Source organism: Neolamprologus brichardi, chromosome 12, assembly GCF_056152115.1.
Source record: "Neolamprologus brichardi isolate AB-2024 chromosome 12, ASM5615211v1, whole genome shotgun sequence".
NCBI classification, from domain to species: Eukaryota; Metazoa; Chordata; class Actinopteri; order Cichliformes; family Cichlidae; genus Neolamprologus; species Neolamprologus brichardi.
The window spans coordinates 26,670,755-26,685,581 of record NC_142115.1 but is presented as its reverse complement, the minus strand read 5'-3'; the positions used below and the strand labels follow the sequence as shown (position 1 = coordinate 26,685,581).

Below are 14,827 nucleotides of genomic sequence, written 5' to 3'. Positions count from 1 at the left end.
TGCATGTCCTATTCTGTGTTTTTTTAGTAAGGGTAGCATTGTTTTGTGAATGAGTTCTACGGCCCACTGGTTTTTATGCAGTCGGTGATGTTTGTGAGGGAGAGTTTGTACCTTTTGTTCACATAGTTGTGAGTTCCTCATGTCATACCATACAAGTGAGTGTCAGTCCACTGGCACTCAGCTGAGGTAAAGTCATGAGGATCACACTCAAAATAAGTGGGTAGGGGTTTGATCTGGGGATGAGGACCAGTAAAATCTTAATCATATTCAAGACATAAGTAGCCTAAATATTAAAAGATATTATTAATTGAAATATTTGAAAGAAAAAGCTCTGAAATAATCTAGAGTGAGCATCAACGGGAACTCGGCACACACCACAATATTTGATTACCACCAACAGACCAGCTACTTCACAAATCCTCCTGAGTAAAGAAACTCTGCCATGCCAACCCATTAATCAAGATTAGATATGAAAATATTTCACAAATCTGTTTATCTTACATTCAACAAACACAACTGCTCAATGCAGCCTTTCCCTGCAGTCTGCCGAACAAAAGACAATCCCTTCTTACATGTGAGACGTGCCACCTGATTGATGGCCCCAAGAAAAAAAGTTCATTGTCTCATCCTGGACAACTTTCAAGAAAGTTGACTGTGTAATGTGAATATGAGAGAGTCTTTAAAAATAGTTTAGTGCATTTTAGAGCTGCCAAATGCCCTAATTTTTACTGTATTGAAATTGTTTAAATACATTATACAAAATGTAAAAATACAATATTAATTACTAGTATTATTATCTTTTTCAAGTCATAAATGATGTGAATATTGTATCTGCTTTAAAATCTCATAAAGGTAGTGCTAAAGCAGTCAACAAAATGACCAAAAAGGAAATGATTACATAGAAGACTGTTTCATTGAATTCACTTCTTAGAATGATGTAATTGAAGGTTGTGGCTGTTCCTCCCAAACAGGATATGGAGAGTGGCTGTGTGTTTCTTTAAGTAGAATAGGATTTAACACCAATAGGATTTAAGAATTGGAGCATCCACAGTTTAACTATAACGCACTAAGAACCGCAGCAATTTCCTAATGTTGTAAACCTGCTCAACATTTGGCAATAAAACCCTTTCTGATTTCTGATTTCTAAATGGCAAAAAGAAACTTTTAACATCACATTCATTCAACTAGGAGTGGTTGACTTACCAGAATATGGATATCTTTATCAGTGCATTTAAATCCAAATCCATTTTTGCACAAATTTGCTTAGCCAAAACGGTTATTGTACACATTTATTTCCTAAAATTTAGGCCCAGTGGGGAATGCAGATTAACTTCTTTGATTTCTTTGTAATGACATGTTGAAGTATCACTTAGGCTTTTTGATTCTCAAGAGGTTTGTCATCTGTTTTATAACTGGATAGTTTATTATGTACTCAAGCTTCTCTAAATAGGTTATGACCGTGCAGTCATTGGCTGTGACTCCCTGTGATATGTTTTACCGCTCCGCTTTGATAGATGGCAGCAGATCTCTGGCTAGAGCTGCAAATGGTACACTGAGGAAGAAGTGGGCGTGGGTTTGCTGGCACTACAGCGCCACTTTTGAGCGGTCGTTTATGTTGTCAACAATAACAGACCGCTGAAGTTGTCAAGCAACGTCGAGGAAAAGTCATACATCAGTCCCGCGACGGTATAGTCTTTAGTTGGGTATGAAAGTACATTATATTATTTTATTTTGATTAAATCCAGTTGTGTAATGCATGAAGGCACAATTAAAAACAGCAGCTCTAGACCCTGATGCTGACATTCACTGCTAGCATAGACAGTCTTTGGTTGCTAGGAGCCGAGCTGAGCTAACGCCACTGGTTTAACCTTAGCGCTCTGCACTTAATGAGAGAAAGCGGTTACACTGTGCATAGATAACTGGTGAAGATTCAAAATCAGTGAAAGTCAACGATTAGCTTTATTGTAAGGTCAACATTGAAATGTTAACGAAAACTTGTGATCTGTGTATGATCTTCAGATGAAGGTCTGGTTATGGCTTGGCTTAATAGTGATAACTGGCCATCAGTTACATAACAAAGCTATCGAAATATCTTGATAGCTTATTTTTTCTGCGGGCCCAGAGGAGGCACTGGCTACCCCCCAAAATTTGCTGGCACGCCCAGTGGCTCCCCCTGACTGCCCTATGTTGGGAATAATGTAATAAGGGTGCAGAAAAGCTGGTGCCAGTCCCTGGACAGATCACTATGCATCTCGGGGCCAACATGGAAATCTAATGATCTAATATTTATTTGTATTTCATGAACAAGTTTGCTGTTAAAGCGAACTCCAGTCTGGGAGAGTGAATCTTGAGCTGCTTCTAGTCAGCTCTGCTGAGAATCAGTAAAACCATCCTGGGACTTCCACTCAATTAGTTGATCAGTCAAACAGTTAAAACTAATTAATATAGATTTCAAAATCTTATTTGGTTTTCATATTTATCCTATTTTAAGTGATATAAACTTTATTAGCAGGAAATTAAGTAGGAATATCATTATTTTAGATTAATTATTTTGCCATATTTTCAAGTAACCTAGAGCATAATAAAACTGTAAATTCTGTTTTTGGTGTGCCACCTCAATATTTTTAGTGGCTCGCATATGGCCACCCCACATACCTGTTGCTGTGTCTGTAAATGTTATGCTATAGCAATACGTTAATAAAGTTGAACAAGTTTTGTAAATTAATTCAGTTCAATTTCAATTCAGTGTCATTTTTATAGCAACAAATCACAGCAACAGTCGCCCCAAGGTGCTTTATATTGTAAGGTAGAGACGCTGCAATAATATAAAGAAAATTGAAAGAATCAGAGAACCCCTTTGAACAAGCACTTGTTTAAGAATTAGAACTTTTTCAGCAGATGTCTAATTATATATATATATTTAAATACCTGCAGTCAACAATCGAGGGCAAAGGACAGTGCACGAGAGAGGTGAAGAAGCGAGTGCAGGTAGGGTGGAGTGGTTGGAGACGAGTGTCAGGTGTCGATTTGTGACAGAAGGATAACAGCAGTGAAAGCAAAGGTTTCTAAGGTGGTGGCCAGGATAGACAAGATCAGAAAAGTATATCAGAAAGACGGCTCAGGTTAAGTGTTTTGGAGGTGAAATTAAAGAGCGGTTTGGACAATATTGGATAAAAGATGTTGAATATGAAGCTGCCAGGCAGGAGGGAAAGAGGAAGACTTCAGAGGAGGTTCTTGGTGTAGTAAAGGAGGACATGCAGAGGGTTGGTGTGACAGAACGGGATGCTAGAGATGGGGTGAGATGGAGGCACGTGATCCTCTGTGTCGACCCTTGAAAGGACCAGCTTCAGGAAGAAGACAAAGATGTAATCATATACACAGAAATAGGAGAGTTTTCTACTTAAATTGAAGCGATCGTATGAAAAATACGATATGGTGTAAAAGTAAAGTTGCCGTGATGTGTGCTGTTTTTCCATTACTGTGATCTTGAAGTATTCCTACCAATTTAAATAGTTCTCTTTGTCTTATTTTGAATATTTTTATTCCTAGATCAAAGATGGCCCCGGACAGCGCTCAGATTCGGCGGCAGGGTGCTCAGGACTTTATGGCTTACTATGAGTTTGCCTGTGGCAGGCAGGAATCTGTCCCCCTTCCTGCAGTTAAAATGAACCTCAACAAAGGGATGCTGGACTTTAATGGAGACAAGCTGAAGCTAACAGACTGGCCACCCGTTCTCAGCTCTATATCCATTAACAAACACCTGCACCACATAGCAATAAGTAGCACATACCAAGCTAGTTTGGCTTCTGGAGAGGCAGGTAAGTTATTGAAACAGTTTATACGATTTTAATTGTCTATGTTCAAAACTTGTTGATTTTCAGATTTTACTTAAAACAACAATGTCACCATTGGTTTCAGATAGAAGATATCTTAAGTCTAGCTTCAGGAGGAAGATTCCAGCTATTCGCTCCAAGGATATGACATTAAAGCTGTGCAAGGCCCTCAGAGAGTGCCTCACTGTCTCTCCCAACCTCAAGACGCTGCAGCTCAATGGACTTCCGCTGAGAGAAAGGGACCTCATCACCCTGACAAAGGTGAAAGCAGAGCATTTTAAAAGCAAAGCATTGTAACTGTTAAATTTTTTAAAATGTTATTCAGAACTCTTTCTGTGTTTGTTGCTTTTTTGTTCACTCTTAGAATGGACATTTATTAAAACAAGTTCTTTGTTGAAATGATCCTAATCTAGGGTTTGGCAAAAAGCACTTCCTTGGAAAACCTATCTCTGGTTAACTGTCCAATCAGTGATGAGGGCTTAGAGGGTATGTGCAATTATATTACTGTCTCCTAATTTTGTTCAGGAAAGGAGTTTGTATCGTATGTTACCTGTGTAACTGTGTGTTCTATATGTTTCTATATGTTTTAGTCATTTGCCAAAGCGTTAAGTATTCTGCTAACATCAGGGCAGTGGATTTTAGTGGATGCAGTCTTACCTGGAGGGGGGCAGAGCACATGGCCAATATTATCAAGGTATAGTATTTGATTTTCAGTGTCATCTGGCACTCTATTTTATTTTTTTATTGAGAGATAATTATTTAATAATTGTAAACTATCCAGATAATAATTGTTGAAAAAGTTTGTGAGGGAAAGCAGGTGGTCTTTATGAATGAATTTACCTTTGCGAGGGGTCAGACAGCAGTACATTTTGCAATAAAAGATAAAAGACAGAATAAGACAATGTGGGCCTTTTCGTTCAGTAATAGAAGTGGAAGAGTCTTAAAATTTTTCATCACAACTTTTGTAAGAATCCTTTTATTTATCTTAAAGCATCAGGGTATGCAAAGACATGGTACGGCGTGGGCGGAGTCTCTGAGGTATCGACAGCCGCAGTTTGAGGGTATGGGAGGTCTTCGCCGTGTCACACTTAACTGTAACACTTTAATTGGGGACCGGGGTGCTGCGGCTCTTGCGAGTGAACTTGCTGAAGACCTCTGGGTTAAAGGTTAGTAGATTTGTGAGTTTGTGGTGTTTGGTTGTGTTTGTTTGTTTTCCTTATTGTACAAACTTTTGATAGGATTTCTGTTTCTGATTTTTGGCTTGTAAAACAGCTGTGGACCTGCAAAGATGTGGTCTTTCCAACGAAGGCGCTCGTCGTTTGCTAGAAGCCTTGAAAACGAATTCTTCTTTGTGTGTGCTGGATATCCGTGGTAACCCGTTAGTTGGTAAGTTGCTACCTAAGTCAAGGCAATAGCATTTTCTTGTTTTTTTCCAGACTTAATAGCACCTTTCCCAATCTGATCAAATATGTTGTTCATTCCACTGCTTGAGCTGGTTTGTTTTTACGTTTCCATTTGACATATTAATGCAAACCAAATTTTGTGTGTGTGTGGCACTTTCTAATTGTAGAAAAATCATTTGAGTAATACTGTAATTACATCAGTCATGTAGTAGTTCATCTCTAAACCCACGAAACATAAATTTCTAGAAATGTTTCTGGTACTGAATCTTTACTGATTTTGAGTTTTCTTTTCAGATAAACTCCTAATTAAAACTATAATAGAGAAAGTACTAATGAATGGTCATGGACAGTCACCAGAGGTAAGTTTTTGGGATAAATATTCCGGGGGGGGGGGAACATTGCTCTAGGTGGTGTATTTGTATGCATGTGTCTTCCTTATGTTGTCCTACAGTATTGCTGGATCAAGCCTGCAGCGTCAGAACCACAGAGAGCTTCTGGTCCAAGGAGGAGAGCATTACCCAGTACAGTCAGAGGGAAAGCTGCATTTAGAATAGGTATTTATGTATACATACATTTTTCTTGTTCCATGTTCCAGATAAACACTGGCAGACTGCATGTAACTCCATGTTATTGTCTCCCTAGTCGGACAAAACACAGTAATTTCAGTATTTCTGGTTGTACACCTAAAATCAGCCTATTAAAAACACACCTTTATTCATTTATTTTTATGAGCATAGGCACATTTCTCTGTTTTATGTTGGGGGTTTTTTGTGCATGTGTGTGTGTGCACTGTAAATTCACTGGAGGATTTCTTTCAGTCTGTTTGAGATAGTATTGCTTATTCTCGGTGTCTTTTCAACTTCTCAAATTTAATTTTTAAGTCATCTGGAGACATGGTAAGAACTGAATTCATTGTGATTTTATTTTGTTTCTCCTGCTGATAGGTGCAAAAATAATCTTGAATTTGTGACGTGTTTGATTATGGTTTAGTTGACTTTGCCCTTATTTATAGGATGATTTCAGTAGATACTCACCTAGATTAATTAGTCTTTCATCTATTTGCTTGTGATGTTTATACCCTGCTTGTTAGAAGCAAGTAATATCTGCTAGTTTCACAAAGCATGTAGTTCTTATATTTTTTGCATTGATTAATTCATGGAAAGCCCACACATGTTCTGCATTATAATCATTTCCACTATTTTGCGCATATCTTGTTATTATTGGGAGGGACCTAACAATTTTCTGTGAGCAAAGATTTATCAGTTTATCATTTATCACTGTTCAGTTTAATTAAATATTATTAATGCACATTAATGCCTAGTGATGCAGTAATTAGCACTGTTGCCTCACAGCAAGGCCCTGAGTTCAAGTCCTATATCAGGCCAGGGTCTTTCTGTGTGGTGTTTGCATGTTCTCCCCATGTTTGTGTGGGTTCTCTTCAGGTACTACGGCTTCCTCCTGCAGTCCAAAGACATGCAGGTAGTGGGGTTAGGTTAATTGATGATGGTTAATTGCGCATATGTGTGGATGCGAGTGTGAATGGTTGTCTGTCTCTGTGTGTTAGCCCTGTGGCAGACTGGCGGCCTGTCCAGGGTGTACCTTGCCTCTCGCCCTGAGACTCCTAGGATAGACTCCAGACCCCCCACGTCCCTGAATTGGATGGCAAAAGACGATGGATGGATTGATTATTATTCATTTATATAGTGCCAAATCACAACAGACACCTCAAGGCACTTTTAATACATGGTGATAAAGTACAGTTCATAATACTATGAGGACTTTGCATCATCAACGCTGCGCCCTTCTTAGAGGTGAAGATTTCTCAGAATTCATGGACATGTCTTCTCTTTGCAGCCACTCATAAAGGACCATCTCCTGGTGGACGGAGTTCAGCTGCTGCTCTGAAACCTAAGCCATCACGCACCCCCCATGTGCCTTGGCGTGCTGCTGCACGAGCTGGACGCCAAAGGTGAAGAAATGTTCAGAAGAAACAACAAGCAAACAACAAAAACTATGTTTCATTAATAAGTTTGGAAGATAGTTTGGATTGTGTGTGTGTTTTTGGGGTCTGGAAATGTATTTTTTCTGCATATGGAAACCTGTAGGGAATGTAATTATATGTTTAAAAAGCATTCACTGTTTATTATAGTCATGTAGAGGCTAATACTATGTTTTTGCTTCTGCAGAGGTTTGCCTCCTGGAATTACTGTAACAGACCATAGCTTTCAGGTAAGCTGTCTCGTGTCTGTGTGTAATGCAGCGTAATGACTAAAGAGCCCTAAACAGCAGCATTAATGTTAATATCTTATTAGGGTGCAGCCACAGTGAAAGTTACCATGGAGTCGGATTCAGAGGCAGAGGAGGATGATGAAGAGGAAGTGGTGGAAGTGGAACCGAGACCATCTTCTCTTAATCGTCAGGACAGATTCATTTCACGGAGGTTTGAACAAATACAGGTTAGTCATTTTTGTAATGTGTTTTTGCTGCTTCTGAAGTCAAAGATGTGGTATGTGAAGAGTTCATTAAACAAAACCACCTCACACACTGCTCTTCTGATCCATGCCCTGTAGATGGAGCTGAAAGAGTGCCGTCTGAGGCTCGGGGAAGAGCGGAGGGCCAGACTGAAGGCTGAGTCCAGGCTCATGGAGGTAAATGAAATCTGTAATACATACAGATAGATTTATGCCTGTTATTTATTTTTAATGTTTTCCTTTATTGTTTTAATCATATAAAAATCCATAGAAAATCAACCCTCTCACAATCAGTTGATTTCTTAAAATCTTTGAAAATTAATTTTACCAACATGTTCCAAATCACAGACCCTTGAAATACAAAAAAAAGGGTCAAAATTAAAAAAAAATTTTTAAATCTGTTCTTTTTGACCAGCAATTTTGAGCCCTCATAAGTGCAAGAGAGATACATTCTAGTGGCTGCAAATCTAAAGTTGTTTTAAATTTACTCCAGGGAATTAACAGAAAACAACATGTTGGTTTAATTGGTGTACTTTTGCTATTGAAACTGTGTTATTTCCCGTGTTATTTGATTCTCAAAGTTGTTTATAGAAAATAGTGTGATTCTTTGTGAGTCAGGTGGGAGGTACTTATTGATTTTTCATGAAGTAATGTAACAGCTCGCCCTTTATTGAAGAGTCAGTTTTATTGAACAGTCGTGTTTTTTGGGGTTTTTTAAAGAATAAATAAGACTGTGCCAAGCTGTGCCTTTATTCTTTATTTAATTTCTGTTCAGTATGAGCTGGAGACTGCTCGTCTTCGAGATGCCAATCACTCCCTGTCAGAGGCACTTGCTGCCAGTGGCTCTGCATTAGCACCACCGGCTTCCAGTGCTCTTGAAGATGAGGCAATTCTGGAGAGCATTGAGACATCATTCACTAAGTTTCACGCTTTCCTGGATTTGCTCAAAGATGCTGGGTGGGTATTTTTAATAGCAGCCATTACAAAATGCCACCGTTGTCACAGGACCTACGTGGTTTATTGAAAATCCGTTCTTTTAAAAAGCTTTCAGTTTCATTATGTGTGGGTGTGCTTTTTTCCACTTCTTGAGCCAGAGGTTGGCCTTTAGTTTTGTTTTGACGGGATCCCCATTTTAAGTGGCTTATATTTAACTGTCTTTCTTCCCTTTGTTACATTTAATGTGTGTTTTAGGACGATACCTACAGTTATTTAATATATTTTATTTTTTATTAAGTGATCTTTGTGCATCGTACAAAACATTGCAGAAAAGTGTTTGCTAGATTTATGTAGAGTATTACAGTCTGGCACCCTGTGAGTAAACTTTCGTGTAGCTTTAATATTTCAGCTGCACGATGAAGCAGCTTATTATTGTAGCTCTTATCATTTATAGTGTAACAATGTGGTCTGCAAGAGTAAGTTCACTCAAGTGGTATAGAAAGAGCATATACTCAGATTACACACTTCTCTTAGTGATGCATCATTAAATTGTTATGTTTGGAAAAACCACAGGTTGTGTAGTTAATGGCTCGTATTTGACTTGGGATAAGATGTCAAACAGGTGTATTTTCTAAAATATTAGACTAGTGATATTTAAAAAAGGTGTGTATCTTAGATTTGAGTTTCTTTTGGAAATATCTGCAGTTAATTTTAATATTGGCCAATTTGATATTGATTCTGCAGTTTAATTCTGACAGGACGGGTTTCATTCAAAACGAAACTCTAGGTTTGTCATTGTCATTTCTTGGATTAGTATATGGAAACCAAAGCCCATGGGTTAGGTATAATTTCGCAGTCATCTTTGAGTCAGTCACTCACTCAATCAGGGTATCATTCTGGAATTTTTTTAAATCTAAAATGCACCCACTAGCCACTTAGTTAGGTGCATCTTCTTGCACAAGGCTGAATCCATTTTTGCTTTCTGAACTACCTTAATTATTAATAGAATAGATTAAGCAAACATATGCTCTGCTGGATTAAGATCTGGTGACTGTGGAGGCTATTTGAGTACAGTGAACTCACTGTCATGTTCAAAGACTAATATGACGTTATCATGCTGAAAGCAGCCATCAGAAGGTGAGTACACTGGGATCATAAAGGGATCAGTGAGAGTAGTCAGATTAGCTGTGGTGCAGTTATAAAGGGCTTCAAAGAAAATATCCCCCCACACCGTTACACCACCAGTGGACCCAATATCTTATTATCTTAGTCACATCTTACCATAATCATTTTTTTATTTGCATTTGTTGTATGAAAAGGGTAGGCTGGTATTAGCTGGTTATCTACTCTGGAAGTTCATTTTTAATAGATTGCATGTCTTTTTTTCTTTCTTTTTTTTTGTAGCTTAGGTCAGCTAGCTTCAATGGCTGGAATTGACAAGTCCGATTTCCACCCTCTGGGAAGACCTCAGCTTTCCTCCACAATAGAACCACTTTTGCATGGTGCGGCATCACCGCCTGGAGGGCGTTACAGGATCGATGCTCTGTCTTTGGTAAGAATATGCAAAGCAAACTTTGGAAGCATGTTCTGTTGGCAGGTGGGGTGAATATTTTAAAGTTTGCATAAGCCTGTGAAAAACTTTAAGAGCACAAATCTGTACGCAAATATTTAATTGTGGATAAATAAATCACTGCTTCACAGCACTGTAGACTTGCCCTCTGTGATAATGGTGGACATTAGATTTGTAACCACATCAAGCAGAAATGTAGATTAACTCGGACTACAGATTGTTAGGTTCAAGAATTATAGTTTAATGCATTCACATTCTCTTTAGCAGCTCAGGATGAGAGGAGTATCTGTTAATGAGACATTATTAATGTTACTTCAGTTTTAGTTTTGATTAGAATAGATAGAATAGAATTGTTTTTCACATTGTCTCATCAAATGTAATTTCTGGTTTTTAGGTAGGAGGTGCCCCGTCTGCTGCCCCCGTTGGATTGTCTGACACCAGATTGCACAAGTCTCCATCCCCTACTAGAGCAGCCCTTCATAAAGAAAGGTCACTTGATGTAACTTTCACTCAGGCTTCTGAACCAGCAGCAAGTGGTGTAGTGGATGTAGAAGAGGAAGCAAATCATTTTTCAAAGCCTGACACCCAGCATGACTCAGGCTCTGAACACAGTTTTTATAGCCAAAAGTCCTTTGATAATATTTCCTTTGGTAAAACTTCCCAGACTAGGCCGAGCCACCCCACGAGCAACAGCAACTCTCACAGAAACAACAGTTCCCATGGATACAGCTTCAGCAACTGCTACACTTACAACCGTGCTTCTCATAGCAATGGATCTCGAGGTGGTTCGTCTGCAAGTGTTAGTGACATTTTAAGTGACATGGAGTCTGTAGGATCAGTAGGGTCAAGGAACAGGGGAAATGGAAGGCTGGTGACAGTAGGTCAGTCAGGATCAGAAGGGTCAGAGAGGAAAGCCCCTTCTAGGAGAGGCGCTCTAGAGCAGGTCAGATCTCTGGAGAGTCTGGGGGTTCAGTCAGATAATGAATCCTAACCAGGCAACCATAAACTTTCTCCCTGTGTGTCAGCGCCTTTTCTTCTATGTTTAGATATTCGCTGAGTTTAAATTGTAGATTTTTTTTGTCACCTTTATAAATGTTTTGTTCTTTTTTTTTTTTGCATTTTCAGTCCAAATCATTTAAATTTAGGGAAACAAAATGTTTTTAAAAGCACCTTGTTACATTTAAACCAAAAATAAGTGATTAAAAAAATTAGCCTTATATTATTGTTTTTACATTTTAGATTTACATTTACAGTCTTATTGAACTTTTTCATAAAGTGCAGGGAATCTGCAGTATAACAGTTTAATTCAGTGCGACATTCTCAAATCTGTAACTCTGTTTCTTCGAGTATGATCCTGATTCTTGAAGCAATCAATCAAATACTAGAAAGTTTACAATTTCAAGACATTGCATGGGAGCTTAAAGCAAAGTGTCATTCCTTGTTTCACATGTGCTCTTACTTATTTGTAGCTTTGGACATTAAAGTTATTTTTTTAAATGACAGATTTTTTTTTATATATTTAGAGGTTTTTTTTAAGGCTCTATGATATATAATGGCACAATTTAATGTTCCTGTTGTTCTGCTTTAAATTTAGTTTATAATAAACTATTTTTGCAATTTTACACCTAATAAAGTGTTCTTATCTTTATTCTAAACTTGACATTTAGCATTTTCAACATGTGCTCATACATAAACTGTTTGTTCATCATGTGTGTCAAGAGATTTATTCTAAAGATACTTCTTCAGCTAAGAATCTAAAGGTAGAAACACACAGACGCTGCAGTTTTTACTTGCAAGGGCATGATCACAGAACGCTCACACCAGAGTGGGGGCCCTGTGATGTGCGCTTTGTTCCTGCACTTGCCTTTATTTATATACTTGCGTTGAAGCAGCCTTTGAACGCCTCTCTCTGTCTCTCGCTAGCAAAGTTGACCCAGACAACAAAGTAAAGCTATTTTTCAGCTACGAGCCGTCACAGAACCCACCGTATTAGCCAGAGGTCCCTTTACTACGGTTCGGAGCCGCGGACTTCCAGTAACAGTAATAAATCACAGCAATAGTACATTCATGTAGTTGTAAACAGCATGATAATATATTAAGTAATCCAAAGTATTCAGAATACGTTACTCTCATTGAGTAACGTAACGGAATATGTTACAGAATACATTTTGGGGCATGTATTCTGTATTCTGTAATGGAATACATTTTAAAAGTAACTGCCTGTGTGTTTCCGTTCTCAGCGTTCATTGTTCAGTTCATGTTTTGTTCATCGGCAGCAATAAAGCTGTAGTTCAGTTGCAATAAAGTCTTCACGAGTCCTGCATTTGGATCCTCACCTCCGCACGACCGCACACAGAGCTCTGACACATTATCCTAACACGTAAGCACTAAACGTCAACCGAAAACAGAACGGATCTCTGGAGAGGTGACAGATTGTGCGTAAAGCTTCCAATTTCAGTTTCAATTTTTATATGTTTCCAGATATTTTGACACAGAATTAATTGGAATACAGAAATATATGTAAAATCGGTTGATTAATTACATTAATTTTGTTAAAAAAAAATAACTTTTACCTTTTTTTTTTTTTTTTTGGGGGGGGGGGGGTAGCTATATCCGCTAGTAGTTGTGATCAGTAAGTGTACATGTTGACTTTGTTTTTCTGTTTATGACATCTGAGACATGAAATTGAGTGATATCTCTCTTTTTGCAACTTTCCAGCAAATCCCAGACTTTGCTCATATTTCTGAAATCCCTGTTATTCTTGTTGCTCCAGATATCTGATCGGCTACAAAGTCAGCCTACCTTGTGTCATGCTGCTAGTATAACTGCTCACGGGGATGCGTCATTTCTGCAAAACACTGCAGCTCCTCTGATCTCTTTATTGTGATAAATATAATAAATATCTTGAAGAAGATACACAGATATCTTGTGTATCTTCTATACTTTTTGAGATATTGAATTTTTTATGCAATATTTTTTGCCCATTTCTTCCACATTATTAGTGTGGTCACTGATTTTCCTTGCCGGGCTGAGCTGTGTTTTAGCTCAGTGAGATGAGCAGCCATTCTCAGACTGGGAGGCCTGGGTTCAAATCCCGCTTATGGCAACATTTCTTTCAGTTAACAGTTAAACTTTTCAACATAGATTTCAACTTTTTCACCCCTTTTCAGCAAATTTTTTATTTTTTTCTGTTGTTTTCAGAAAAAACCTCTTTTCAGCAGAAATTCTACTTCTTTTCATTCTCATTCTCTCTTCTCATTCACCTCTTTTCAGCAAAATTTTCAGAATGTTCACCTCTTATCAGCCCAAATTCTGCTTATTCACCTCTTCTGCAAAATGTTCAGCCTTTTCACCTCTTATCAGCACAAATCTCAGCTGTTTTCAGAAAAAAACTCTTTTGAGCAGAAATTCTGCTGATTCATCTCTTTTCAGCACAACTTTCTGCTTCTTTACCTCTTTTGAGCAGAAATTCTGCTGATTCATCTCTTTTCAGCACAACTTTCTGCTTCTTTACCTCTTTTGAGCAGAAATTCTGCTGATTCATCTCTTGTCTGCTGAATTTTCAGCCTGTTCACCTCTTATCAGCACAATTCTCAGCAGCTTCTGCTCATTTCAGCAGAATTGTCAGTCACTCCACCTCTTCTTTGTGAGAATGCGTTTGACTCAGTGAGATGAGTAAATTTTTCTAGTTTAAAAGTTGAATTTATCTACAAACATTAAAGAGATTTGCTGCTTCAGCTATGGTGGTTACTAGATTTCCAATATTTTAGATATCACTTTATAACAAGTATTGTTAACTCATCTTTTTGTTTATTTACAGTACTGTGCAAAATTGTGACCCATTCTTCATTTCTTGATATTTAGTGTTCAAGGAGCTAGACTTTACAATATGTCAGATATGAATCTCCTGCCACTATGTCCTATCATGTTACCTACAACCAATGTCAGTCACAAGAGCTCATTTGGGGATGCTCTTGTGCTTCTAAAGTTTAATGTTTGTTTCCATTGTCTTTTCTCTAATGTGGATCTCTAGTTACAGTCAGAGCTGTATCCTGATGAGCATTGCAGTGTTCAAGTCCACTGCAGGGTCCAGCAGAATTTCTGGAAGTGGAGAAACTGGAGCAAACTATTTTCTATGGTAAATTTTGGTTGTGGTATCTCTTATTTTGGCTGAGATTTCAGTGAATTAAGGTCTTTAGTTTATCTAAACTTGTGCGGCACGACTCATGTCTAATTCTTCGGGCTTTCTGGGGTTCTTCAAAATAGTTCTTTGGACGTTAGCTTTTTTTTTTTTTGTTTCCAGTCCAGTCTTTGTACTTGACCATTTTCAGGAAATTGTTTTTATTTTTAACCTATAACAAATGCAAAACCTAACAATGTTTGACACATAAAACACATAAAACACACATACATGTTTTTGCACCATCGAGGTGTTTCCCACAAAGGGGGAAAAAAAACAAGGTTAGTATACAGGAGAAAGTCGGGAGCAAGGTAACTGTGAGTGTTTACAGAGGTCTATCTGATACCCGTGTGTTGGTGTTGTTCCTAGATCAACATAATGGCTGTATCCCAATTCAGGGTCTGCAGCCTCAACGGTCCTCAAGGGCCGCGTAC

The 14,827-nt window shown here is 38.2% G+C and overlaps 1 protein-coding gene across 2 annotated transcripts; it reads left to right on the top strand.

Moving 5' to 3' along the window:
* Positions 1-1,583: 1,583 nt before the first annotated feature.
* On the top strand, positions 1,584-11,835 carry cep78 (centrosomal protein 78). Of its 2 annotated transcripts, none has more exons than XM_087849230.1 (16): positions 1,584-1,686; positions 3,550-3,818; positions 3,919-4,094; positions 4,247-4,319; positions 4,424-4,527; positions 4,825-4,999; positions 5,106-5,219; positions 5,531-5,595; positions 5,688-5,790; positions 7,091-7,205; positions 7,423-7,465; positions 7,549-7,692; positions 7,807-7,884; positions 8,483-8,664; positions 10,048-10,195; positions 10,608-11,835. In XM_087849230.1, exons 2-16 carry the CDS (start codon positions 3,557-3,559, stop codon positions 11,202-11,204), a joined length of 2,379 nt encoding a protein of 792 aa, XP_087705356.1. In that variant the 5' UTR covers positions 1,584-1,686; positions 3,550-3,556; the 3' UTR covers positions 11,205-11,835. The 2 variants fall into 2 exon arrangements, with proteins under 2 accessions (XP_087705356.1, XP_087705355.1); XM_087849229.1 differs by having other exon boundaries at positions 1,584-1,703.
* The last annotated feature ends 2,992 nt before the right edge of the window (positions 11,836-14,827 follow it).